The 26,031-nt window shown below is 36.1% G+C and overlaps 1 protein-coding gene across 2 annotated transcripts in view; it reads left to right on the plus strand.

The window, feature by feature from the left end:
• Positions 1 to 26,031, plus strand: part of GALNTL6 (polypeptide N-acetylgalactosaminyltransferase like 6) — a 1,464,604-nt gene that overhangs the window by 1,233,453 nt on the left and 205,120 nt on the right. For both annotated transcript variants that reach the window (XM_074275446.1, XM_074275447.1), the window contains exons 5-6: positions 2,742 to 2,927; positions 8,236 to 8,419. In XM_074275446.1, coding sequence (XP_074131547.1) covers positions 2,742 to 2,927; positions 8,236 to 8,419 — 370 coding nt within the window. The remainder of the gene's footprint in view (positions 1 to 2,741; positions 2,928 to 8,235; positions 8,420 to 26,031) is intronic.

A 26,031-nucleotide genomic window follows, 5' to 3' on the forward strand; every position in this document is an offset into this window, starting at 1 on the left:
ACACTCTATCACATAAAAATCACTATGAAATAGACAGAGGGCTTGAGATGAAAAGAAAATCTGAGCTTAAAAACATAATAAAACCTGATTATGTAGTTTCATCTGACTGGGTTTTTATTATTTTTTTAGCTTGTAAATTCCTGTCTTGTAGATAGGTAGATGGATTGGTAAAGAGATGAATAAATAAATGGGAAAAAAGGGAGGAAAGGAGGAAAGCAGGAAGGATGGAAGGAAGAGAGAAAGGAAGGGAGGGAAAGAGGGAAGGGAAGAAAGGAAGGGAGGAAGGGAAGTCTTTCTCTCCTATCCTCTCCTTTTCTCTGTTCTCCTCTAAATCTATCTACTGTACCACCTTAATTGCCCCAAGCTATAGAACTACAAGAACAAAAATTAAAACAATCCTGCCTTTAAGGAACTTATATTTCACTAAGGTTTGGGGGAAGCAATACATACTCAGATAAATCAAAGGTAACTATTACATATAATTGTTTCTGCTGCTGTCTTCTCCCCTTCCCACACATAAACATATATACACAACTTGAGAGATCTGGAAATACCTAGACAATATACAGAATTTAAGTTGTGTCATGAATACATTTAAGAGCTCCAATAAGTAAAAGTCAGGAGGCACAGAATTCTAGGCATGAAGGACAATTTTGGAAAGGAACAGAGGTGGGAGATGTATTGTTAGGATGTATTGATACTAGCAAATATGGCTGGAACGCATTGTATTTGAGAATAAATAATGTGAAATTTTTCTAGAAAGTTAATTTCAAGCAAAATTGTGAAGGATTTTAACTGACCAACAAAGTAGTTTGTATTTTCTCTTAGAGGCAATCAGATATTCTCAGATGGGAGAGTAATATGGTCAGATCTATGTTTTAGGATTATTAGCTTCTCAACTGTATAGATCTTATTCATCTTTCATGAGGGTGATCTAAGGAATATCACTATATGACTTAAACTGTCCATCTCTTATCACTCATCCTTGGTCCATTACCAATTCACATCCTTTCCTGATCACATATTCCCCATATCTTACAACAATAAGGCCTAGAGTCTGACAATTGCATGTAAGACATAATTAAAAATGTATGGTAGTATATTTAGTCTCATACCATGTTTTCTGCAAACTTGCTTTTCCCTCAATAGAATTTTGCTGATTTATAAGTAAATAACTTTATTTACTGACTACTTTCCACCATCTTCCTCATCATCATCTTTTCCAAATTTATTTATATTCATAATTTGTCATATACAATTGTCATATCTCTCTATTCAGCACTATGAAATGAGAAAGTCTCTGGGTTCATTTAGTTTCTAGAAATTGCTTTATTCTGCTTAATTACTATAGAAAAAAAGTTATATTATGTCTCCACATCTTTTCCTTTCTTCCTTTTTTCCATTTTTGAAAGTCATTAGCTTCTTTGAGAGGTCAGATGACAAGCAAAGGCCAACAGGTAACACAGAAAAAGTTTTAAAACTCAGAAATGCATAAAATATATGTATAATACTGTATATTAACTATTTTATCTTTTAATAACATAATAACTCAGATTTCTTCTCTGATATGGGAGAGCCAAAAACTTTTTTGTGGATTTTCCAGATAACAGCAGTGACATGTCTCTAACCCCTGTGATGTGGAAAGGATAACTATATTTTCCTTTGAGCTTGATAGAACCTAAAAGAGCTTTGTGCTCTGCTGGCATAGGCTTTGAGAAACCAGGTCACCTCCCCACCACAATGAAGCATCAGAATAGCATTTTGTGGAGGTATTTTCTTCAGAGCTTTAATATCTACAATCTAAGTATGGGTGACAGACAGGAAGGGAGGATATAAAATACATAAACATAGGTCAGTTTTCTTTCCTGTAGCATTAGATAACTATGCTTGTTTATAACACAAATAATTCTCACTTTCTCAGGCATTTGTTCCAAAGCAGTCAATTATTTTGTCTTCCATAAGTGATTTCCCTGAGGTGATTCATTCTTATTGTTTGTTTTTAATTAGCAAAGGGAATGTTTCCAAATTCTTTGCTTTTTTATCTTAAACACAGTCATGTTCAATGACAGAAAATACTAGGGAACACTTCAGTGGACTCGCCACTACAGTACATTTTATTGGCAATCCAACTACTCATTCGCTTTACATTGAGCCAGTTTCTAGGCTCACTTGCTGTTCTTTTGGGTCTGGGAAAAGGGGTGGGATGGGGAGATGGGAAAGAAATCTATTTCAATCATACAGATTCCATAGTTAATTTTTTCCCCTCATTGTTTTCCGCACATCTTTTGTCAAACTGAATGTAAGTGGCAAGCCTTGTTGGAAAGGGCACCATTTGCGTAACCATATGCCAGGATGTTCATCTGGCTTTGGGTAAAAGGAACTAGAGAGTCGATGAACATCTTGCAGTTGTTCTAGCCAGGATTAAAGGTGGATGGCGGGTCGCCAACAACAACTGTGTAGTAAAAGGTCTGGCTTATCAGTGGCTTCCGTGTTCAAACAAAGGGCAATATTTGGAGCTTAAGAAGTATCTTGGAAAGTATAAACAAAAACTCAAGAAATCTCTGGGCCTGAAATTACATTAGTGCCTTCTCACTGTCCCTTGGGATCAGGGAAAGAGAAAGGCTGAGTTTTTGTAATAATCTAGGAATCAAATTCTCTTTCCTTATCCTATAAGTTCAACTCATAATTAAATATTTTGCTAAAGTCTGATAATTTATATTCTTTACCTCTTCCTTTTCTAGAGCACCTGAAAGATAAATTGGAAGAATACATGGCCCGGTTTTCCAAAGTGAGAATTGTTCGAACCAAAAAACGGGAAGGACTCATCCGAACTCGACTCTTGGGTGCATCTATGGCAAAAGGAGAAGTCTTAACTTTCCTGGATTCTCACTGTGAGGTCAATGTGAACTGGCTGCCTCCTTTGCTTAGTAAGTACACATTTCACTAATTGGAATTCCTGAAAAATCAACAGAAATATAAGAAATGCTCACTATATGTCAGGCACTATGCAAGGCTCAACAGATGGTGAAAACAAAAATAAAGCAGTCCCTGCCCTTGGGAAATTTATATTCTGTAGTGAGGAATACTATGTACATGGGTAAATAAAAATAATTAATTGTTATACTTTACTCATGTCCCAAATTCATATTCTTATCCACTTTTTGGTGAAGTGAATTTCCTTTGTTTTGAGAGGAGGGAGAGACTGGAATTCAAACCTACATTAATACTGGGAAAATAGCTAGAAAACTGAGAGAACAATCATATCTCCAGATGGCACTTTTTACAGTTGGTCTCCCCAACCTAGCCTCAGGTTGGAAAATCATTCCCTTGCTGAAAAAAATTTCTCCCATAGCTTCTCACACTATCTCGCCAGATAGTGACTAAAAGAAATCTCATTTGAAAACACGAAGTCATCAGTAAAACAAGGGAAAAAGTATCTCAGAGACCATTTGGCCCAAGGTGAGCAAGCTCAAAGTTAGCTGACTTATTGTTACATCATTTTCTGAGATGGATCCTGACACACCTTCACTGGGATGCTACTCAGAAGCCTCCTTCTGGAGTGGAAGAGAACTTGGTTTTCCAAGATTATATCAATGGAGTGTTTTCTTCTGTTGGGTCTTACTAAATACCAAGGTTTTGAATATGTGTATGGTAACAGATTGTGTACTTGTGGACTAAGAATCAATCTCACCAAAGCTCCAAGGAGTTCTCCATTGCCTTCAAAGTGATCAGTTTTTCCATTACAACCATTCTCAAACTGGCTCCTAAGAAAAGGGTCACAACCTCTCTCAATTGTACATAACTGAATAACAGATAATATATTGTAATATAACCTTTTTTCAGTTCTATCAATGTTTCAAGTTCACTGCGACAGTCTTCTCTCTCCTCGCTGCCTTCATAAACTTGTAAAATATCATATTTGAACAGTCTGTTTCAGTGCTTCATGGTAGCCTAAAGGTAAGCAATAATTCCTGAGGTAATATCATTGGATTACAATTAGTAGGATCTTACTAACCAGAAAAAGATCATCAATATAAAACTGAAAGAAACCTTAGAGGATATATAGAATAACTCCTTAACTTACAGAAAAGGAAACTGAGACCCAGTGACTTTAAATGACTTAGCTAATGTCATGCAGGTCTCAGAGGTGAGATAGGATCCCCCTCTTAGGATATAGCAAGACTAATTTTTTCCAACTAAAGCTTGTGCCTACATTTTAGTTTATAAGGAATAAAACATATAGACTTTTTAAAGAATCTTTTTATTAAAGCTTTTTTATTTATAAAACATATACATGGGTAATTTTTCCAACATTGATCCTTGCAAAACCTTTTGTTCCAAATTTTCCCCTCCTTCCCCCTACCCCCTACCCTAGCTGGCAGGTTGTCTAATACATGTTAAATAAAACATATAGACTTTTCATGGGAAATAAAAACTCAGGTATAGTCACAACCAACGAACTAAAATAAGCTGTATTTTCTCCTGTTTCTTTACTTTGAATAATATGTCAAGATGTTGATAGAGAAAACTGATTCCAACTCCAGAGCCAGTATTTTTTCCCCAGGCTTTCAAGTATAGACCTGATGATAGATGATGTTTTTGTCAACTGAGAATTAGCCTACCTAAATTTAGAAAAAAACTTATCATCAGAAGTTTGATAATCAGATAATGATGTGTTCGGGTCATAATCCCAATTCATGGAAACTATAGAAGTATTTAAATCCCCATGCATGAAGAAAGTTCCCACAAATAACAAGTCTTTGATGTTACTAAGTCAATGTTTACATAGCATTCTTCCAAAGACCTTTTTTTTGATGTAGAGTTATATGCAAGATGTCTTAATAAAAAGATGGGGTGGAAAAAGATGACAGTTGGCATATTCTTCATCAAAGCTTTAATTAGCAAGAATTAATTGCAAGTGATTAAAGCTAAGAAGCAGATTCTTCAGCCTTGTTCTAGCTTAATTGTATTTTTTAAATGAAGTCAGAGTTTTGAGTCCAGCAATGATCAAGAAATATACTGTAAACCTGAAAACATTTTTTTAAAGTCCTTAATGTGCCAATATTGTACTCCCTTCTATTCTCCCAGATTCCACTAAATCAGCTTTTGTTGTAAATACATCCTTGGCCTTGGAGTGAACGCCAATAACAACTGCCTTCACAATGGGCAGTTCAGAGAGGATGATTTGCTATTGACTCAAGCTTTGGATTCTAGCTAGAACCAGCAAAGTTCCATTCATCAAAGATGGGGAAAGAATCAATTGTAACTGATATAGGATTTAATACAGGAAACAAGGCAACCTTCCCCTCAAGCATCCTTAAACCCATGCACATCAGACTGCCTGGCCATCCTAATCAAGAAAGGAGTGCCTCCAAGCATGTTGCCAAGAATCCTTTAAGGTTTTAATTAAAAGTACCTTGTACGAAGGCATAGCAATTTAGAGTTTCATCAGCAACGGTCACAGTCTCTCAAAATGAACTCGAGCTATAGAGCACAGTGTGCTGACGCCTGAATACTCAATGAAGGCAGGAAAATGTCTAATGGATTCCCTAACCCAAGCAACCCACCAAATGTCAATAGTTAAGTCTCTGAAAGTCCTTCAGATGCTCACCATGCACCTAAATCACCAAAATAAGAGCTTGCTCCTATCCTAATTAAAGTGTATAATTTCTTTTCTTCCTTACTTCCCTCCTTTTTTTCTTCCTTTCTTGATTCTCTCTTTTTATTTTTTCCTTCCTTTCTTCTTTCCTACTCTTTCCTTACATTCCTCCTTTCTTCCCTTCTTGCTTCCTTCCTTTCTCCTTTCCTTACTTCCTTCCAAGACAATGTTCTTTCCACTATTCTATGAGCAGTAAGAGCACAGAAGGCAACTCTACGAACAGAAAAGCAGGAGAAAGAGCATAAATAACATGGAGTCAGTCACAAGACTTTGCATTCCATACTTGGGTTCTAATCCAGTCTGCCACCTATTAACTGGGTAATTTTGAGTTTCCTCATCTACACAACTGAGGGTAGAGTGAACTATCTGGCCTCTCTGACTCCCAATTTCTAAAATCAAAAATAACTTTAACTTGAGATGTCACCTATGAGAACATGGGCTTGGAAGTAATGTGATACAATGGAAAGTACCCTGGTTCTAGTCAGAAGAACTGTGTTCAAATAATGCCTGCATGACTTTCAGTAAATTACTTATTCTAGTTGACCTCCACTTACTTCATTTATAAATTGATAGAATTGGATTCAGTATGATCTCTGAGGTCCTTACTCTTATCTCTGGGACCCTCTAAGATACATAACCTCTCTAACCTCAGAAACCTCAGTTTCCTCATCTGTAAAAAGAAAGGACTGAATTAGACAATCTGAGATCTCTTGCAATTCTCAATCTATGAGCCTCCTTGGTGCTCTAGACATCAGGAGGAAAATAACAGATATCGTCTGAGTCAGATGTGGATACTCAGTTGTTACCTTATAAGCTGAGAAAATTCCTATTGAACAAAGCAGCGATTTCTTTGGGGGTGTATGTCATTGCTGACATACATATATTTACGCCAGATGGTACATTTGGAAACACACAAGAGAGATGTCATCTACTCTGTCACCCATCTCAAGCACTGACCAGGACACTAAGAGCTTCAGTGACTATCCTAGGACCACAAAGTCAGTATGTTTCAAAGGCAGAACTGGAACCAAAACCTTGCTGACTTGGAAGCCAATTTTCTATCTACCAAAGGATATATTGGAGATTAATAGATGTCTGAGTGTTCTAAATCAGGAAGGCTAAAAAATACAGGTTGCATATAGGCAAATGAAATTATGAATTCCAAATTTTGGAAGCAAAGAAATGTGATTCTGGGTATTCATTATTAGATAAAATATGTTTATGGAAAATAGACAAACTTGTAATTCACTTAGAAATCCCTTGGATCTTGAAGTATTAAAATCTGATATTACCCACAGAGCCTTCTGTGCTCTTACTACTCATAGAACAGTGGAAAGAACATTGGCTTGGAAGGAAGTAAGGAAAGGAGAAAGGAAGGAAGCAAGAAGGAAAGAAATGAAGAATGTAAGGAAAGAGTAGGAAAGAAGAAAGGAAGGAAAAAATAAAAAGAGAGAACCCAAGAAAAGAATCCCAACATGAATAAAAAATGATTGCCAGTAAAAGTAAAGGAATGGCAATGACCAGTGTGTACTATATTGAAATACTATTTATTTTTCCTTTGGGAAAAATACAGCTCATGCCTAATTCAAAATAGCCAAAGATCAAAAAGAAACTGATGTCAGTACTTAGAATCTCCATCAGGTAGTATTAACAACTACTTACAAATCCAAATTGAAAACATATTATCGAGAAAGAAGAACAATTATGTATGGGTCCTAACTTTTTTGCATTTTCTATTACTTTTTCCCCATGAGGGCTTTTGCACTCAAAGTATACTGGATTCACCTGTTAGGGAATATTGTTTCTAGTATCAGAGCATAGCAGAGAATGACAGATGAGATGTCTATTAAGTAAACTTTTAGCCCATAGCAAAACCAAGAACAGAACTCACTGTCACCAACTCCTGCTCAAAATGCCTTGCATCATCTTAGAGGCCATGAGGTAAAAGTAAAGGCTGTATCTTTTGGGGAAACCATTTTTTTCTTATTAATGAACAGAGTAAGATATCAAAGAACAAGTGCAGAGATCACTTCAGCAAAAGTTGTGTCAGACTTTGTGGCCAAGAATTTGATGTTCAGACTGTCAATATGAGAAAAAAAGAATGATCTTGCCAGCAGCTACTCTCAGAGGCAAAGCTAAATAACTTTGCAGTTAAATATTTACATGAGAGCCTTCAGAATGAGGTCCAGTATTTCCTCAGCAGGTCCTAACTATACGGTTGAAGAAATCCAAGTGCTGTTTTTATTCTGTGCATCTCTGCTGCATGCTAAAATGACAGATTGGGGACAGAGCAGAGCAGAAAAATGACAGAGAGAGAACCAAATGGACTTGTGCAGGTCTCCCTGGGATGTAACACTCTTAAAGGAAAATGGAGCTACTCTAATTGTCCCTAATCACTGTCCCATTGTGTTAAGTCTACTTTCAGATGGAGAGTTCCTGCAATTTCAAAAGCAGGGTGATTTCAGTGCTTAAGCTTGAGCATTAGCAAGAATCTATATATTCTTTGCTGAATATATGATCAATGACCTGACCAGATCTATCTTTCCCTGTTGCGTGTATGTGTTTTTGTCTTTCAGACCAAATTGCTCTAAATCGTAAAACCATTGTATGTCCTATGATCGATGTCATTGACCACAATCACTTTGGGTATGAAGCCCAGGCAGGGGATGCCATGAGAGGAGCCTTCGACTGGGAAATGTACTACAAAAGAATCCCCATTCCTCCAGAACTTCAGAGAGCAGATCCCAGTGACCCTTTTGAGTGAGTAACAGCTGAGGGAAATGCCAAAGGATCAGGGGCGGTCATGGGGTAACCCATTTAAAGCATGCCAAGTTAGGGACTCCTCCTGAGAACCATTACTTCTAATTAAAAGTAATAAAGCAGGTGGCTACAAATTGCACAGGAATGGAGAAAGGTCAAGACAATCTGTTGTGGACTACAACAAAATGCATGTTGTATTCCTTCTCGGACTTTGCTGAGAGTGAAGGAAAGTGTTTCTGTATGTAAAAAAAAAAGAGTGAGAGAGAGAGAGAGAGAGAGAGAGAGAGAGAGAGAGAGAGAGAGAGAGAGAGAGAGAGAGAGAGAGAGAGAGAGAGAGAGAGAGAAGGGGACAAATAATAGCAGAGAAATGAAGAAGGAAAGGAGATATATGGCTACTAAAGGTATTCCCTTTATTTTTCCCTAAAGGATTCTGTGAACTGACTACCTTATTATTTCTGCATCAGTCTCTGAGGTTTCATTCTGTTAGTAAGAGCCCTAGTTATGATGGATGGAATCACTCCTCTGTATGTGTTACTGTAATTTAAATACAGGAGTATCAAACCAAAACAGTATCAAGTTGACTAGTAAATCATCTTTGATAAGCCTATTTCTGATCCCAAGATTGCATAGATTAGATAATTTACAGTAATGACCTGCCACCTCCTTGAAAACCCCATCTATTTTTATTTCCAGCCCCTTTCCCTTGTAGTGAGGAAGTTATGCTCATCAGCAGAGGGGAATGGGAAGACATGGCTTAGTTTGGCAAACTTTGCTGAAAGCCAGCCCAAAGATTTGCCCGGAGATACCTGCCAAGTGCTGCCAGCCCTTCACCCTGTTGTTTCCCATTAAAACCTCAGTAATTGTTTGGTTAACACATAACACAGAGCATGCACACACACAGAGAGAGAAAATTCTAAGTCCCTGATTCGTGACTTTACTTTCTCCTCTAGAGTGAATTTAAATCACGATTTTGTATTCTATTTCTAATAGCATGGCAGTGTTTAAAAATATGCACTGGAGAGCTGGCATTCCCCAGCATTGCCACATTCAATGAAAACCGGCATTTGATAAACATCAACATATTTTTCCTTCCATTCCACTCAATTTCTAGCCACTAGGGACCTTTTTTTTTTTTTTTTTTTTTTTTCAAATAGGTCCTTGGGGATACAACATGGAGATGGGTTTCAAAAGAGATTAGTGTAATGGAAGAGAGGAATGAATATTTCTTTCCAGGGTTGGAGCACACTGATTAGGTATCCAGAACTTCAGAGCATGGGTCTTTCCAGACTTCAAATTTTCAACGAATTACTATGTAGTTTGTGCAGAGAAATGAAATCCCTTCATTATGCTTCCCAACTGTTCTGGTAAAGATCCAAGTACACAGAGACATTCTAGAGAAACAGATTCCCTGTTTATTTTAGATCTGAGAGGAAAACCTACCAAGAATTTGTAGTACACCCTGCAGACATCTGTGCTACCCAAGAGGGCTGCTTATCTTAGAAAAACAGTCAAGCTTATCAGGAGCCCAAGATAGGACTCGGGATCCAGGAGACACCACTCTGAGGCACATCAGTGTAACTGTGTAGTGGATGAGTAAAGCCTGGTATATATATATGGGCTGATGTATACCCACTGGATGCATAGCCTATATGGTTATTTTATTTCTAAGGAAACGATCTGACTCCTGGTAAAATATCTTCAACTGTGTATAATAAGGAGCTGAGTCATAATGGAGTTTCATTGTATTGCTATTGAGATAGGGCACTTATTTTCTGCTAAGGTCAGATAAAAATGCCACCAGGGGAGCTTCAAATAGAGAAAATTGGAAAAAAAATAGAATTCCACAGGCCCTGCACTGACAGTCAGAATTGTTGTCAAGTAGCCTTTTGCTATGGCTGTGACAGTATTAGGCACCTTGCTGAACCCAGTAGCCAAGCAAGTTGATAAGCTTCAGAATTAAATTACCTCTTGTTTCTGTCAGCTACTTAGGCGGTGGCTGGTGCCATCAAAATTGTATTCTCCTATTGCTGCCTATATTCCTGCTTAAGACCCCCTCCTTTTATTCTTAGGGATGTGGGCACGTTAGTGTTTTGTAATAAATGTAGCTTCAAGTAGGTGTCTGCTTTGATCTTGAAAAACTGCATTGACCTTCCCAATTGTATAAGAGAGCTTATCAGAGAAGTGTCTAAGCAATCCCATTATACCCACAGCCACCAGCTTGCTTAGAGAGAGCCTGGCTTTAGGCTAAAGTTTGCTCTCTTGAGCCTAAAATTTTAAATAGAACCTTAATATAAGTGTATAGTGTATCCTCTCTACATCTCTCTCTTCTTGCCAGTCATCCTCTCCCCTTTCTCTCTTCTCTTCTCTTCTCTTCTCTTCTCTTCTCTTCTCTTCTCTTCTCTTCTCTTCTCTTCTCTTCTCTTCTCTTCTCTTCTCTTCTCTTCTCTTCTCTTCTCTTCTCTTCTCTTCTCTTCTCTTCTCTTCTCTTCTCTTCTCTTCTCTTCTCTCTCTCTCTCTCTCTCTCTCTCTCTCTCTCTCTCTCTCTCTCTCTCTCTCTCTCTCTCTCTCTTCCCTCTCCTACATTTCTCTCCTCTTTCCCTCTTTCCTCTTCTTTAATTATCCTCTCACCTTTCTCTCTTCTCTATCCTTTCACCTCTCTTCCCTCTCTCCTCCAGTTTCCTTCCTCTTTCACCCCATCTTTCCCCCTCACTGTCTGGATATCCATAACACAGATTGTCTACATCACTCATTTGGCACCTCCACCATGTAACCTAATAACATTCTTTTGGTATTTATACACATATGTGTATCTTTCCAACTAGATTCCCATTTAAACCACTTGAATATACAGACTGTGTCTTAAATCATTTTTATCCTTAATTCCTAATATAAAGTCTGGCAGTGCATTTATTCAGCAATGAACACAATAAAGTAGTTCAACAACATTTAATTATGATCATAATAATCAAGTAACAAGTATTTAAGTGCCTGATGCATCAAGCATTTCCAAGGCATTTCCAAGGAATCCAAATTGAGAGATTACTACCCTACCCAGAAGGAGTTTACATTGTCTATTAGTGACACAATAGGTACATATGTAAGTAATCAAAATGGACCTGTGATTTCACTGGGAAAAAAGAATTCCCTGGTGAGGAAGTTCCCCTTTCCCATACATGTCGGCATCTTCTCTATAACTTAAGAGCTTTAGAGAAGAGCATGGGAGAGCATCCTTGGAATCCTTGCCACAGGCAGGCTGAAGTTGGTGGCTCACTTGAGCTCAGGAATTCAGAACTAAGCAATACCATGTCTGAACCAATTCTGATACCATATGCTGAGCTCCTCAGAGTGCTAGACCACTGGGCTCTCTACGGAAGAATGAACTTGATACAAATAGGAAGAGAACAGGTCAAAGCTTTCCTTCCAGGTATATGATTGTACCTATGGATGTCGTTTCTGCACTTCAAGTCTGGATGCAATAAGGCGTTGTCGTCGCATCCTTTCGGTTGTGTCTGAGTCATCATGACCCTATTTAGGGTTTTCTTGGCCAAGATCACTTCTCCAGCTCATTTTACAGGTGAGGAAACTAAGGCAAACAGAGTTTAAGTTCCTTGCCCAGTTACTGTGTTCAAGGCCAAATTTGATTTCAGGTTTTTCCTGATTCTATACTTGGTGCTCTATCCACTGAATCACCTGGCTGCTCTGCAATAGGAAGATACAATTTAAAAAATACAATCTTATAATTTTAGAATTCTTTAATACACTTTTCCCAAGTCACATAGCCAATGTGTGTTAAAGGGGGAACTTGAATCCCAAATCTTGCTGGGCCTAAACACAGTTTCTATCCCACTATGTCATACTCTATATGTACAATATACAAGGAAAATCAATACAAAGAAATTTTGGCAAATGCTTTCAAGTTTCACTTCCATGTAAAAATCACAATTCTTAATATCTAGCAATTATTTTTCATGGCATGGATACTATAAACCCACCAATTTCTTTTTCCCAGGTCATTAATACACTGTGGCATTTTTTCATTGATACCTGAAGGGACTGTGTTTGATGAAAAGGCATTTTGTGAAGGCTGGCTTTTCATTTCAGAAGCTCCTCTAACTTGTAACTATTACAGAGGTTTCAGATGATAGAGCTGCTCTGCCTCAATTTAAAAGTTCACCTGGTAACGCAAAGAGTATGACTCTGTGTGTGTGTGTGTGTGTGTGTGTGTGTGTGTGTGTGTATGTGTGTGTGTGTGAATTATAGTATCTCTTAAATTTTGAATTTTATTTTGAATCCTTCCTAGACTGAACATCAAATTGCCCAGTTTCAGTCAAACCTCTTAGTATTTCTATATCTGTATTTCAACCTCTGTAAAAGCAGGGTCATGCCATCTACCAACTACTTCCAGTGAGTTACTCAGCTTAATGAAAAAAGAGTTCATCTTTGAAGCAGGAAGACCTGGGTACAGATTTCATCTCTAATACATGTTATCTTTGTGACCCAAAGAAAGTCATTTAACTTCTCAGTATAATAGGAAGTTCTAAGATTATAAATTGTAAAGCAGATGTTAATCCCCATTGTTACAGGGTGTCCTCCATATTTCCCTACATCACTGGTGTTCAAATCTCAAATGGAAATGGAGCCACTAAACAGTATACAAGGATCCCTACAGCTGCATATTTTACATTATCTATGATTTACTATATTTAAATTTACTTTGTTAAACATTTCCATATGTTTTAATCTTCTTTGGGGTGCCTTCTATTTGACATCTCTGCCCTATCTTTTTTTAGGAGGAGAGAAGGATTTTTCAAAATTTCTTATGGAAATAAAGCATCCAAATGTTGAAACATATATTATGACGAACAGTCAGAAAACTGAGTTCTAGTCAAACATTACTAACTAGCTAATAGGTGGGAGGAAGTAACTTCATCTGCCTTGATTTCCTCATTAGTAAAATTAGGCTGTTGAATTAGATATTCTCTAAGATTATTTTCAGCATTATAATTTTGTTGCCATGTTAAATATTTTTGAGTCTGATTTAGTCACTGGCATGGCGTGATATAAGTCAAAAATTTGAAAACTGTCCAAGAATAACAGAGTTGGAGAGTTCTCAACATCCAGGTAATACAACACATTTCTAATCAGAAATACCTCTAGACATCTTTACTTTTCCCAAGGAAGAGCATCTTATGCTTTATTAATCTCTGGAGAATTCACACAAACCATATAAAATGAAATGAATGTTGGAAATGTTTCAAGCAAAGAAAATATCTCACTGGACATCAGAACTTCATAATAGAAAGAAACTGCAAATATAATCAGTGTTAAACTACCTTCAGCAAGAATGGACAACCTAGTGAACATCACAAAATTTATTGTAAATATAAATTCTATAAATATAACAAAGGTTTGAAAACACTTAGTCAAAGGAGATATACAACTGAGAATCAGAGGCTTTGTATGAGAGAGAGCCTTGGGATAGAATAAACAACTTGATCAACTTGAGCAATTTCATATCAAAGAGAGGTTACAAATATAATTCCTATGGAAAACTTTAGCTGATTCACCAGGTAGTTGGCACAGTAGATAGAGCACTGGGCTGGGAATCAGGAAGACTCTTCCATTTTCAAACACTTACTACCTGTGTGCTTTTGGACAAGTCACCTAATCCTGATTGCCTCAGTTCCCTTATCTATAAAGTGAGTTGGAGAAGAAAATGGCAAATCAGTAACTAGTATCCAGTATTTAATACCAAAACAAAAACAAAAACAAAAACAAAACAAACCCAAATGGGGTCATGAAGAATTGGACATAACTGAAGTGACTGAACAGTTTAATACGTCCCTTACTCATCATTAGAGAATCAGAAAGAGAATTGATATAATTAATATGTAAAGTCATCAGCAAGGGGGATACTAGAGTAAACATCAGAAAACTCATACAGACAGGAAATCTTAAAAATTCATATGGAAAAACCCGGCAAGTATGACTAATGTGGGAAAGCCTTAAGCAACAATTCAATCCTCCTTTAGAGTATTCATGCTGGAAAGAGACTTTATAAATGTAATTAATATGGAAAAGAAAGAAGCAATAACTCAATCAATCATGAAGCCAGAGTGGTATAGTAGAAAGAGAATTAACTGGAATCTGAGATTCATATCCCACCCCTGATAATTATTTTGTCTTATGACTTTATACAACTCATTTCCCATTCCAGACCTCAGTTTCTTCATCTATAAATTTAAGGGGTTGAAGCAAATGATTTCTGAGGTCTCTTTCAGTTCTAAATCTCTGATGATATGAATGTTATTTGACATTAATGAATGTGTCTGGCAGAGAAATCCTGCATGTATGATGAATATGGAAAAGTCTTTGACTAGAGGAACTATCTTAGTGGAAAGAATAGCTCACATTTATGTAATAGCTAGCTATACTTTAAGATTTGCAAAGTAAATGCCATATGTTTTCTCCTTTGTTTATTACAACCATCCTGGGAGGTAGTTGCTATTATCATACGCATTTTACAGATGAGGAAACTGAGAATAAAAGAAGTTAACTGACTTACCCTGAATCATAAAGCTAATTAGTATATAAGGAAGTATTTACACTCAGGTCTTCCTGACTTTATCTAGTACTGAAAGTACCTAGCTGCCAAAGAGGATTTATATAGGAAGAAATAATGTAATTAAAAATATAATTAATTTAGGGATACCTTCAGCTAATAGGAACACCATAGTGATCATCCAATAATAACTGTGGAAATTTAAATGTGGGAAGACCTGCAGGTAGAATTATCATTTTAACATCAAAAAATTCCTAATGAAGAGAAAACTTTTGAAATATAATGAACATAGGAAAGTCTTCATTCAAATTGAGTGACTAATTAGACAGATGAATCAATACTCATAAGAAACCTTAGAAATGTAATTAATTTGCAAAGGCCCTCAACCAAAATTCACAACTTCCTCAACATTAAAGAGAAACTAAATATACTGGATATAAGTTTTACAAATGAAATCTGCTTTGATATTTCTGCTATGAGACCTTTCTTCCTAAATCCAGTTGGTAAAATGCCACAAATGACTGACCTAGCAAAAGCAAGTGATATAAAAGAATAGGCTTATTAGTTCATTATGATATAGTTGTTGGATTCAATAAAGACATACATTCAGAGTAGTGGTATTAGTTCTGGTTTTAGTCTAGATGAGCACTGATCTCTCCTTGTTTCCCTTTCTTCTATGGTATCAACATGCACAGTCTTCACAATTGTTGGCTGATTGTAGGTGCATGGTGCAAGAGAACCACTAAGTCTGAAGAACTGGAGATTCACATATAACATATCTCCTTCCTCTAAAAGTCTCAATAGGTTTCTGCTGTCTCTAGGTTAAAATAACCAGCCCTTATAATTGGTATTTCAAAACCATCACAATCTGATTCTAGATTACCTTTCCAAATTAATCACATATTCTTTCTCTTAAATTCTACATTTCAACCAAACTCTCCTTGGAAATTCTTCAATCCTATTACTTCTCTCATCTTTTTATCTTTACACACCTCCATCTTTGTCTCTAGACTTTCAACTTTCCTTTAAAGCTAAATTTAAATCCACTTTTTACATGAAGTCTTACCATTCCCACCAGCTATTGGTGTTCCCTTTTAAATTCCCTTGTATTTACATATTTTAGATGTGAATATTAAAAAATTTAAGAGACATAATTTCTGAATTGTTAATCATTTTATTAATTATTGCTAAGTGGATAATTAATAAAAAGGGGTCAGTGACACTCTTAAATGCCCACTCAATGCTTATATCCTTGGAAGAATGGTATTCTTGAGGTTAGAAATAAATTCTGATTGATTGACAAGTAATGAGAAAATGAATATTTTAATAGAGGTGGGCTTATTCTAATGAGGATCTGGGCAACATGATTTCAATCACTCAATCTGGCTAAAGAGACTTATTTCTTCCCAGACCACCCCAGTCTAGAATAACCTAGACAAAAGTGGGAAATCACTTCCATTCAGACCTGTCTGATTAAAACACCATTGGCCAGAATTCACCACTTCCCCTAAACTAAAATTTCTCTATTTTTTTTATTAATTTTATAATTAGAACTTTTTTTGACAATACAAATGCATGGGTAATTTTTTTTACAACATTATCCCTTGCACTCCCTTCTATTCTGACTTTTCCCTTCCCTCCCTCCACCCCTCTCCTAGATGGCAGGCAGTCATGTTATACATGTTAAATATGTTATTGTATATCTTAGATACAATATATGTGTGCAGAATCAAATTTCTTGTTGCACAGGAAGAATTGGATTCAAAAGGTAAAGATAACCTGAGACGAAAAACAAAAATGCAAACAAACAGTTCGCATTCATTTCCCAGTGTTCCTTCACTGGGTGTAGCTGATTCTGTCCATTATTGATCAGTTGGAACTGAATTAGATCTTCTCTTTATTGAAGATATCCACTTCCATCAGAATACATACCTTCAGCTAATAGGAACATCATAGTGATCATCCAATAATAACTGTGGGAATTTAAATGTGGGAAGACCTGCAGGCAGAACTATCATCTTAACATCAAAAAATTCCTAATGAAGAGAAAACTTTTATACAGTTTTATAGTTGAAGTGTATAGTTGAAGTGTTCTGCTCATTTCACTCAGCATCAGTTTATGAGAGTCTCTCCAAGTCTCTCTCTATATTTATCATGCTGGCCATTTCTTACAGGACAATAATATTCCATAGCATTCATATACCATAATTTGCCCAACCATTCTCCAATTGATGGACATCCATTCATTTTCCAGTTTCTATCCACTATGAAAAGTGCTGCCACAAACATTTTAGCACATACAGGTCCCTTTCCCTTCTTTAGTATTTCTTTGGGAAATTTCTCTATTTTTGATCAGGCCTAAATTTTCTCAGTTAGCTACTCAAATAGAAAAAGGAAAATCTTTAGTTCTAATTCATTAGCTCTCAAAGGTTTCACATTTCCTTTGTTTTAGATCACAGGTGGCCACACCCTCCCTGACTTCTCAGGGAAGGAGGTGAAAACATCAAAGGGAAATGGGGAATCAAACCAGATATTGTTAGTGGGTTTCTGCTGAGTTGAACTTGAAACAGGAATATATAAATCCATCATTACACAAGCACATAGTAATATAATTCAGACTAGTAGTGATGTAGCAAACAACATAAATCAATATAGTGATATAACAAACAATATGAATCGACATATCCATAAGTCCTAGAAGGAGAGTATATAAATAACAATCACATATACACCTCCTTCAGCAGCCAAGAGATAGTCCAAAACCAATCTATTGTCCATTACTTCTCATGTCAGGGAATCCATTGATTGCCGCACATTTTAAAGTCCTATAACAATCTCATCATGTATCAGGGAATCCAATGATTCCTGCAGATCTTGAAGTCCTACAACAGTCTCATTAACAATTTTTTATATTCATGAGTCAATTGCTGTCTGATATTTCTTGGGTCTTTTTCGTTTCAAGGGTCTTTTTCTTTTCTGTCTTTCTCCAATGAATAAGATGAATACGGCTCATTGGCATCCATCTGATTCCTTCTCCATCTGTAGAGATACAAGTAAACCCTCTCCCCCAAGCAATTAACCTATCTGGTCCCTTCCATTCACCATTTTCTGGATTTCTCCACATCACCTGGAGATTACATTGGAGCTGCTTGCACTGGACACTACCTTTCTGTCGAGTTATAAAACCTATATTCTCCCCAATTGTAATCCCTTTCTCCCATCAGATTATTTCTCAACTGATTGATCATTCTGAACTTGAGTACTGAACTTCTAAAGACTCTCTGCTGCAGAGAGCTGAAACTCTGTATGATTGATTTAAACAAGGTGTTAACTCTGTGGAATTGATAATACAATGGTTATCTAGTTTAGCATAGTGAGTAATTGTTCTCTAGTTCAGTATGATTGAATTAATCTTATAACATAATGGTTCCCTAGTGATATAATGATTTGCTTATACTCGGTATACTGCATATAAACTGGGACAAACTCAGCCAGAGAAGGCTCAGAGACAGACTCAGAGATAACAGAAGACTGGAGGCTGGAGCTCAAGGTCTTGGAACTAAGGAGAGATATTCACTCTGTCTCACACCACCATAGTGGCTGGCCTATCCTGCTGCATTTCCTCCACTGATCAAGGCCTGTTTGGAGGGCCTCCAGAAAGCTAGCCTGGGCCCTAGGCAAGGAGACAATAAAGAATTTGGACTTTATTCCTGGCTACTCTCAAGGTGATCACTCTGTTGAAATGAAGGCTGTTCCAAAGATCTCCAAAAAAGGAACCAAAATATTACACTCTAAATATAACATAGGCTACTATCATGCCCCAAGTGGTTTTTTTTTTTTGCCTGGGGCCCTGGAGCCAAGCCCTACTTCCTGTTTCCCTGAGTTATTCTATATTCTGATGCCCAATGGAAGCCTCTGTTGCATTTTGGACATGGGGTTCTGGGTCTTGTTCTCCCACCCTATATTCTATGACAACATTGACCTTTCAGATGCCCTACATTACCACCTTGAAAGCACTGATGAGTCTCTCTGGAAGTCCCTTGCCAAAAGGTACCCTGTCTTCCCATGTTTATCATAGCCTGGGTATAAAAGGTATTTGTGCCCATTGTGGAACAGCATTTTATGATCTCCTCTAAAGGAGCATCCTTGTGTAGTCTTAGTATAATTCTTCTACAAAGCTCATCAGCATTTTTTAAGCAAATTGCCTTATCATAATTTCTGGTGCTACATTTTCACCAATAGTTTGTATGGCAGTTATCTGCAAACGTCCCACAAAATCAGCAAAGGGTTCATTTGGTCCTTGTTTTATTTTCCTGAAGGCTTCCCCTCTGTCTTGTCTTCCTGGGAAGGTGCCCCATGCTTTGATAGCAGCAGCAGCAATTTGCTCATATGCCGTTTAAGGGTAATTAATCTGCACTAATGTGTCTGCATAAGGACCTAAACCTGCTACTTGATCAGTGGTGTCTGGTATATTAGCTCCAGGTTGCCTATTTTGTTGGGCTTGTATTCTACAAAGTTCACTATGCTCAGAAAGCCACAAGAAGTTTTGTCCAGGTTCTAAACATGTGGGAAAGCATTCAAGTAAGTATTATATCTTGCATGTCCATTTTTATAGAGGAATTTCAGGTCCTATTTTTTATCATCAGGCTATTAGAGCTTTACATTTGCAATTTAGGATAACAAAAGAGGAAGTTAGGAGCATAGTAAAAGGCTATACAGCTTGCTTTCCTTTCCACATTCCTACGCTCCCTCCTGGAAAAAATCCTCATGGTTTGAGATCCAATGTTTTATGGCAAATGGACGTCACCCATGTTAAGAAGCAGAATATCCATGTAACCATGGACACACATTCTCAATTCCTTAAGGCTTTACTCCAATCTGGGGAAGCAGTTAGGCATGTGATCAGCCATCTCTATCTCTATTAGCCATTGTTTTTCCATTGTGGAGTCCCACATGCACATAAGACAGATAATGAACCAGCTTATATAGCTTCTGCCTTTTGGTCCTTTTGCACTGAATTTGGCATTGACTATTCCACTGGCATCCCATATAATCTTACTGGCCAAGCCATTATTGGACAGGCTATTCATACCCTCTACATCTAATTCATATAGTAGTTCTGAAAAAACAAAAATGGTAAGCATAAAGGAAAGAAGGGAGTAATAAGACGTGTGGGTGGAGTTTGGAGAGAGTCAAGGAGCGAATGAAGTGAAATACAGCTGGGGTTCTTCTCAGAATGGTAATCTAGGAATGGAGCCATCAATGAGTAGATAAGAGCTCCAAGGCAGAGATTTCCCAATTATTTCAGTAATTTTTTACATATATGTTTACATGCAGTTTTCCCAATAGAGTATCATCTTCATGAGGATAGAAACTTTCAGTTTTGTCTTGTTTCCCCAACTCCTGGGGCAGTACTAGTGATTTATAAATGATTTCTGATGTATTGATTGGTTGACTACGGTTTTGGTATCTAAAGATTATTTTTCTTTAAAAGAGAAAACAAAAATAGAAGTTGCATAGTTTTGTCTTTTCACTGTTATCAGTAAGCTACATTTCATTCAAAGGCAATGTGGATGGCATTTTGGGCTTAGAGTTGGAAAAACCAAGTTTGAATCCTATTTCAGGCATTTAAATTCTTTGACCATTAGCAAATCATCTAATTCCCCTGTGTCACAATCTCTTTAATGGTTCGATGGGAATGATAATGGTACCTACCTTTTGCTATGAAAATCAAGTGAGATAAAATGTATAAAGTACTTTTCAATCTTTAAATATATGTGTTTTAGGCATTGTTATTATTATTACTCATCTTGAACAGCAATTCCATCTTTTCTGTGACCTTCCTGTTGTCCTCAATAAAAACAAAAAAAAATAATTTTCATAATGGAATCTATCACCAGGTTCAACTATTTCTGACCTTTAGCTTTTCTAGCTTAGTCATATTCCTTCCTGGTTTTCCATCCTTATATCCATCTCTTTTGCATGACTATAATAGTCTTTTAAAAATCTAAATAGGCTAATCCGAAATAATACACCTCTATCAAAATGTCCATCTTAATACATCTATCAAGCCTCCACTTTGTTTTTATTAGCCCACTTCCCCTTTCTTTCTTTTTAGGATGTTTTTGTTGCTATCAAAATTCCATTACTGAGAGTTCCTGGCTCACATGTTGGATTCCCATGAATAATGTTAGACCATGGGGTTTTACTTATCCTTTCTCTGAACATTTGAAATCTGTACTCCAAAAATCTAGAGAGCAATGAAGAGTAAGCCTAGCTTTCATCTCCTTTATCATGAATTCTAACATGCAGTTGTCACTTCCTTTAAAGGATCCCTCAGTCCTATTTCAGCAGCTAATTGATCATTAGTCATAATCAGATACAGAACAGAAAACTGATGATTCTCTCATCATATCTTCCATCTGTCAAAGAAAGAAATTATTATTAAGGCAAGTCAAGAATCTGTCAGTTTCTCTGCTTTCATACAAAGCAAGAGTTCTAGTTATATGAGCATAGCTGAAGAACCCTTACTTTCACTTAACTAGGTTTGAAATCTACTTTCTGAATACCTAGTCTCTTTTCTCTTGTTTGGGTATTCTATAGTATGCTTTCATATTATGCTATGATCTGATCTCCCTATTCAATTTCCACCTTTGCATTTTCTCTTCATTCTTTCAGATCATGGATTTCCTCACAAGAATATGTCTTTTCAAACCTTTAGGGATAAGGTAGAGTGCTAGAATTGGAGTCAAGAAGACCTTATTTCTCAGAGACTTAATTTCTTCATCTATAATTTGACTCTAATTATCCCTATGTTACCTATATAGAGGGTCATTGTAAAGCCCGAATTAAAAATCATATTGAAAACATTAAAACACTGTAAAATATCACCATTACTGATATAAAATCCATTGTCCTTCCATAGATGTAGTGTAGTCACAAATTCTTCCCCACCAAATCTCAATGATAGCAAAGAATTTAAAATCACTTATTTTATTTGGAGGTCACTCATTCTCCTTGTTTATTATCTGTACTTGAGCATAAACAGCTATTGTCATGGTTTGTATTTCTGACTCACTTCTAGAATCACTTCTTTTAAGAGTTACTCTATTACTTTATTGGAACAAATTACTCTTGTTCCAATCTTTTAGCTGGTCCTCTCAATGGAATCTGATTGAGAAAATATATGTAGACATAATTTCACTCTCTCCTTTAATTTTCATGTTAAAGTCCTTCCAATCACAAGGTTATCAGTAAATATATTTGGTTTAGGGGTAATGTTTAATAACCAGATCTCCAAAATAAAAAATGCAAACACAACACATTTTAAAATTTTAATCTGAATTATTGATATTTTGCCACCACTTTCTTAAGTCTAGGCATATCAACAAAGCAATAACACAAGCCTTATTTGTAGTGTTTGATAATATTGTAATTCTAAATTCCCAGACTGAAAATTTAACAATAGACTCTCTAGAGTTGGTAAGTATTGGCCCTAATGCAACTCTGACTCCATCCCTGCCAATTGTATGACAATCCTACAGAGAGCTGGAGAAATGAAAGGCAATATTTTTACTGTAATAAAAACACCAGTTATGCACTTATATAACTTTTCCCTAATCTAGTTTTTTAAACTTTATGCCTAGAAAAAATACAATATTATATAGAAATAACTTCTCTTCATATGGGATTGCTTTTTTTGTTCAAGCTATACATAATATACATCTTGGGGATGGACAGCCCATAGAACAACACAAATATTTCAAACTATCATGACACATGGACAGTGAACCCAATTTCAGAGCAATTAAATTTAACAACAGTCCAGAATTGAATAGAAAATTCATCATGACTTGGGTTGTTTTGGGGAAATGATATGGTACTTTCAAAGATCCTAAGCTTCTCCCTAAAACAAATATCAATTTTTTAAACATCCATTCCCTTTTCTTGGTACCACTTGGCTGTGAATCATGGAACACCATGACATCCAGGAAATCAAAAGTGTAAATACCCAAAAAGATAATGGAGAGTCACCTACTTGGTATAAATAGGATGCAGCATCTTACCAATGAATAAGATTATACACAAAGAAGAGTAAATTGTCTCATCCAAAAAAAATATGATTGGAAAAGGATATATTGAAAAAGATGGCTAACAAGTAGATTTAAATGCTATCTTGGTACCTATGTAATGTCAAGAGACAGGATATTACCATGTCACATGAATGGCTTGCAGGAAGAAAAGAGGAAGTTCTTTTTCCAAGATGCTTAGGAAATTGTCCTAAGCTAAGTTACCTTGATATGATTCAAAAAATAATTGATCTTACATAATCAAAAGGTTTATAAAAGAATACGTTTACCTAATAAAGGCCCTCTCTACAGAAAGATCATGTATATAGACCCCAATCATTTTACAAATGAATAAACTGAGGCATGGAAAAGTAAAGTGCCTTGTCTGAGGTTACACTGCTAGTAAGTACTAGAGCTAAGATTTGAACTGTTCTCTTTCTACTGCACCTTTTCTCCTCTCAAGGATTATTGGGGGGTATGAGAATATACAAGATGATTCTCCAAACTAAAAGTTGAAACTAAAACTGTCATAAAATAATATCATTCTATAAATAATAGTGTGATAGGAAAAAATACACATATTCACATACATACATAGATATCTACATATATGTATATTGTGGATATAATTTCTTCACTATAGGGAAGCAGAACAATTCAACAAAACGAACAATTCACTGGGCTCTATCCCAAAATCCTTATGTGATTGGTAAAGAAGCAGAGTGATCAATCCTAATCTATTAAATCTTTTTCCTTAACCAGAATCAAGCAAAAAGTATGTGCCAATAATCCATCAAAGTTTTCCAACTATTGGGTCAGCAAATGAACTCTGGAATTCAACTTCAGAACGGATCAAAAGAAAGAATAGAAATCATGGAATCATTATACTGAAAGGGACTATCAAAGCCAAGCCCCCCATTTTAATAAATTAGGTTTATTAGTTTAGATTATAAAATTAGATCTAATTAGATTAGATAAATTAGATTTAATAAATGAGACCCAGAAAAAAATTGCTCCACAAACATACATTGGGGGTTGAGATGGACTAAAAACTTAAGATTTCCAGGCTTCCTTTCTCATTAATAAGATCACTGTCTTGTCAGGATCACCCTCTTCTTCCTTTTTTCCCCTCTCTCACAGGAAGTGATGGTTGTTTTATCCAAAAAAATAAGAAAACTTTCCCCAAAATGTAATTGGCTTCAGGAGCTGAGAAGCAAACTGGAAAATATTCTGGTGAATTCTTGCTGAAATAATGACTTGCTGGTCATCTAAAGGCATAATTGATATAGTCCTTCAGACTTGGCTGAAATTAGTAAATGTCATATTTCCACATGGAGGCAATACCTGCCCAAATTAAGTGTCACAGTACCCTTGTTGAATATTTTTTCTGTGCTATGGCTAAGTTAATCTCCTTTTTTGTTGACTGTTGCATGACTCACAAGCATCTCATTTCATTCCAACACCAAATCTAAGCTAACAGGGAATAAGCCAATATTAGGGTTACCCATTACACTCCTAAAACTTTCTTCTCATTTGCTGTTTGAGAATATACATTCTTTAAGACAGGGGAAAATTAGGCACAAAGAAACTAAAGTCTAAGGCTTCGTAAATAGAGACTTGGATCTTGCATCAATATGACCTCAAATACTTACTCACTGTGTGATTCTATGGAAATCACTTAACTTTTGTCTACCTCAGTTTATGAATCTGTAAAATGTAAGTAATAATAGCATCTACCTCCTGCTGTTGGGAGAATAAAATGAAATGATATTTATTAAAAGCTATTATTATTGACAATAATTGATGATAATAAGCTGTTATGAGAATAAAATGAAATATTTACTAAATGCTATTATTATTATAATAATTGATTATAACTCTAATAAAGAATATTAAATAGTCCCCCAAAAAGCATATCACTAAGGAAGTTTCATAAACATGAAAGCATCCCTGCTTATTACCAATCTATTCCATGGATAACTGCCCTCAGTTCCTAAGGCTCATAGATTGCCTTCTCTGACAACCACTGGATTATTGTAAAAGTGAAATTGCCCAAAGCTTTTCATCACTAGGCATATTGGGGCTATTGTATTCAGTAAAATTGCTGTGTACAGAAAGAATATAACTTAGAAGAAGATAAATGAGTGGATCTTGTTTCACTTCTTTAGAATGCAAAAGAAAGGAACAGCAAGAGAGAATCAGGTTATTTGTTGCCTGCAGTTAACCACCAGAATTTGTCAATACCTTATTGATTGAAATGACATGACATTCAAAATTATAAAATACCATTTGGACAAATCCCAATGAGGGACAGTAAAGCTTTATTGTATGTTTGGAAGCCAAAGTACTTTCTTTTAAGTAAAATGCATTTCCAGGGATCCCACTAAGTTTCATTTCATCCTATGTTGGCCTCCAGTGTCTTAAAAAAACCAACAACAACAACAACAAAAACAATCAAAACACATTGAGACAATAGGGAGATAGCATCCTTCACAGTATAGTTGGAAAGTCACTGTTTACATAGTCAGAGAATATGGTTTTAAATCTCAGTTCCTACTACTTAAAACAAGAGATACCTTAAGCCAGTCAGCTAACCTTCTGGGCTTAATTTTAATTATTTGTTAAATGAGGGAGTTGGAGTAGAGATGGTGTCCAGATTAAGTATATAAAGCTATTATTATTTTTTCATATTTGAATATTTCCCTTGTTTACTCTTAAAGGTCATCTTAAATTTGATTTATTCTCACCTAAGATAAACTGTGAAGCTGTCTGAAGTATGTATTGGAAAGGTTAGTGACCCAACACTTACTTATTTAACTTCTACTTAAGAGAGAGCATTATAGGTAGCACTTCTAAATCTAATTCCATTCTCAAGTTAAAGCACAGATTATAAAATAGTAATTGTTCATTAAATCATACTGAAAACTTGAAACATTTTAGATTGCTAACAATATGGGGACTAGACTTGTGATTCATTGGCA

This window comes from Sminthopsis crassicaudata, chromosome 6 (genome assembly GCF_048593235.1).
Source record: "Sminthopsis crassicaudata isolate SCR6 chromosome 6, ASM4859323v1, whole genome shotgun sequence".
NCBI classification, from domain to species: Eukaryota; Metazoa; Chordata; class Mammalia; order Dasyuromorphia; family Dasyuridae; genus Sminthopsis; species Sminthopsis crassicaudata.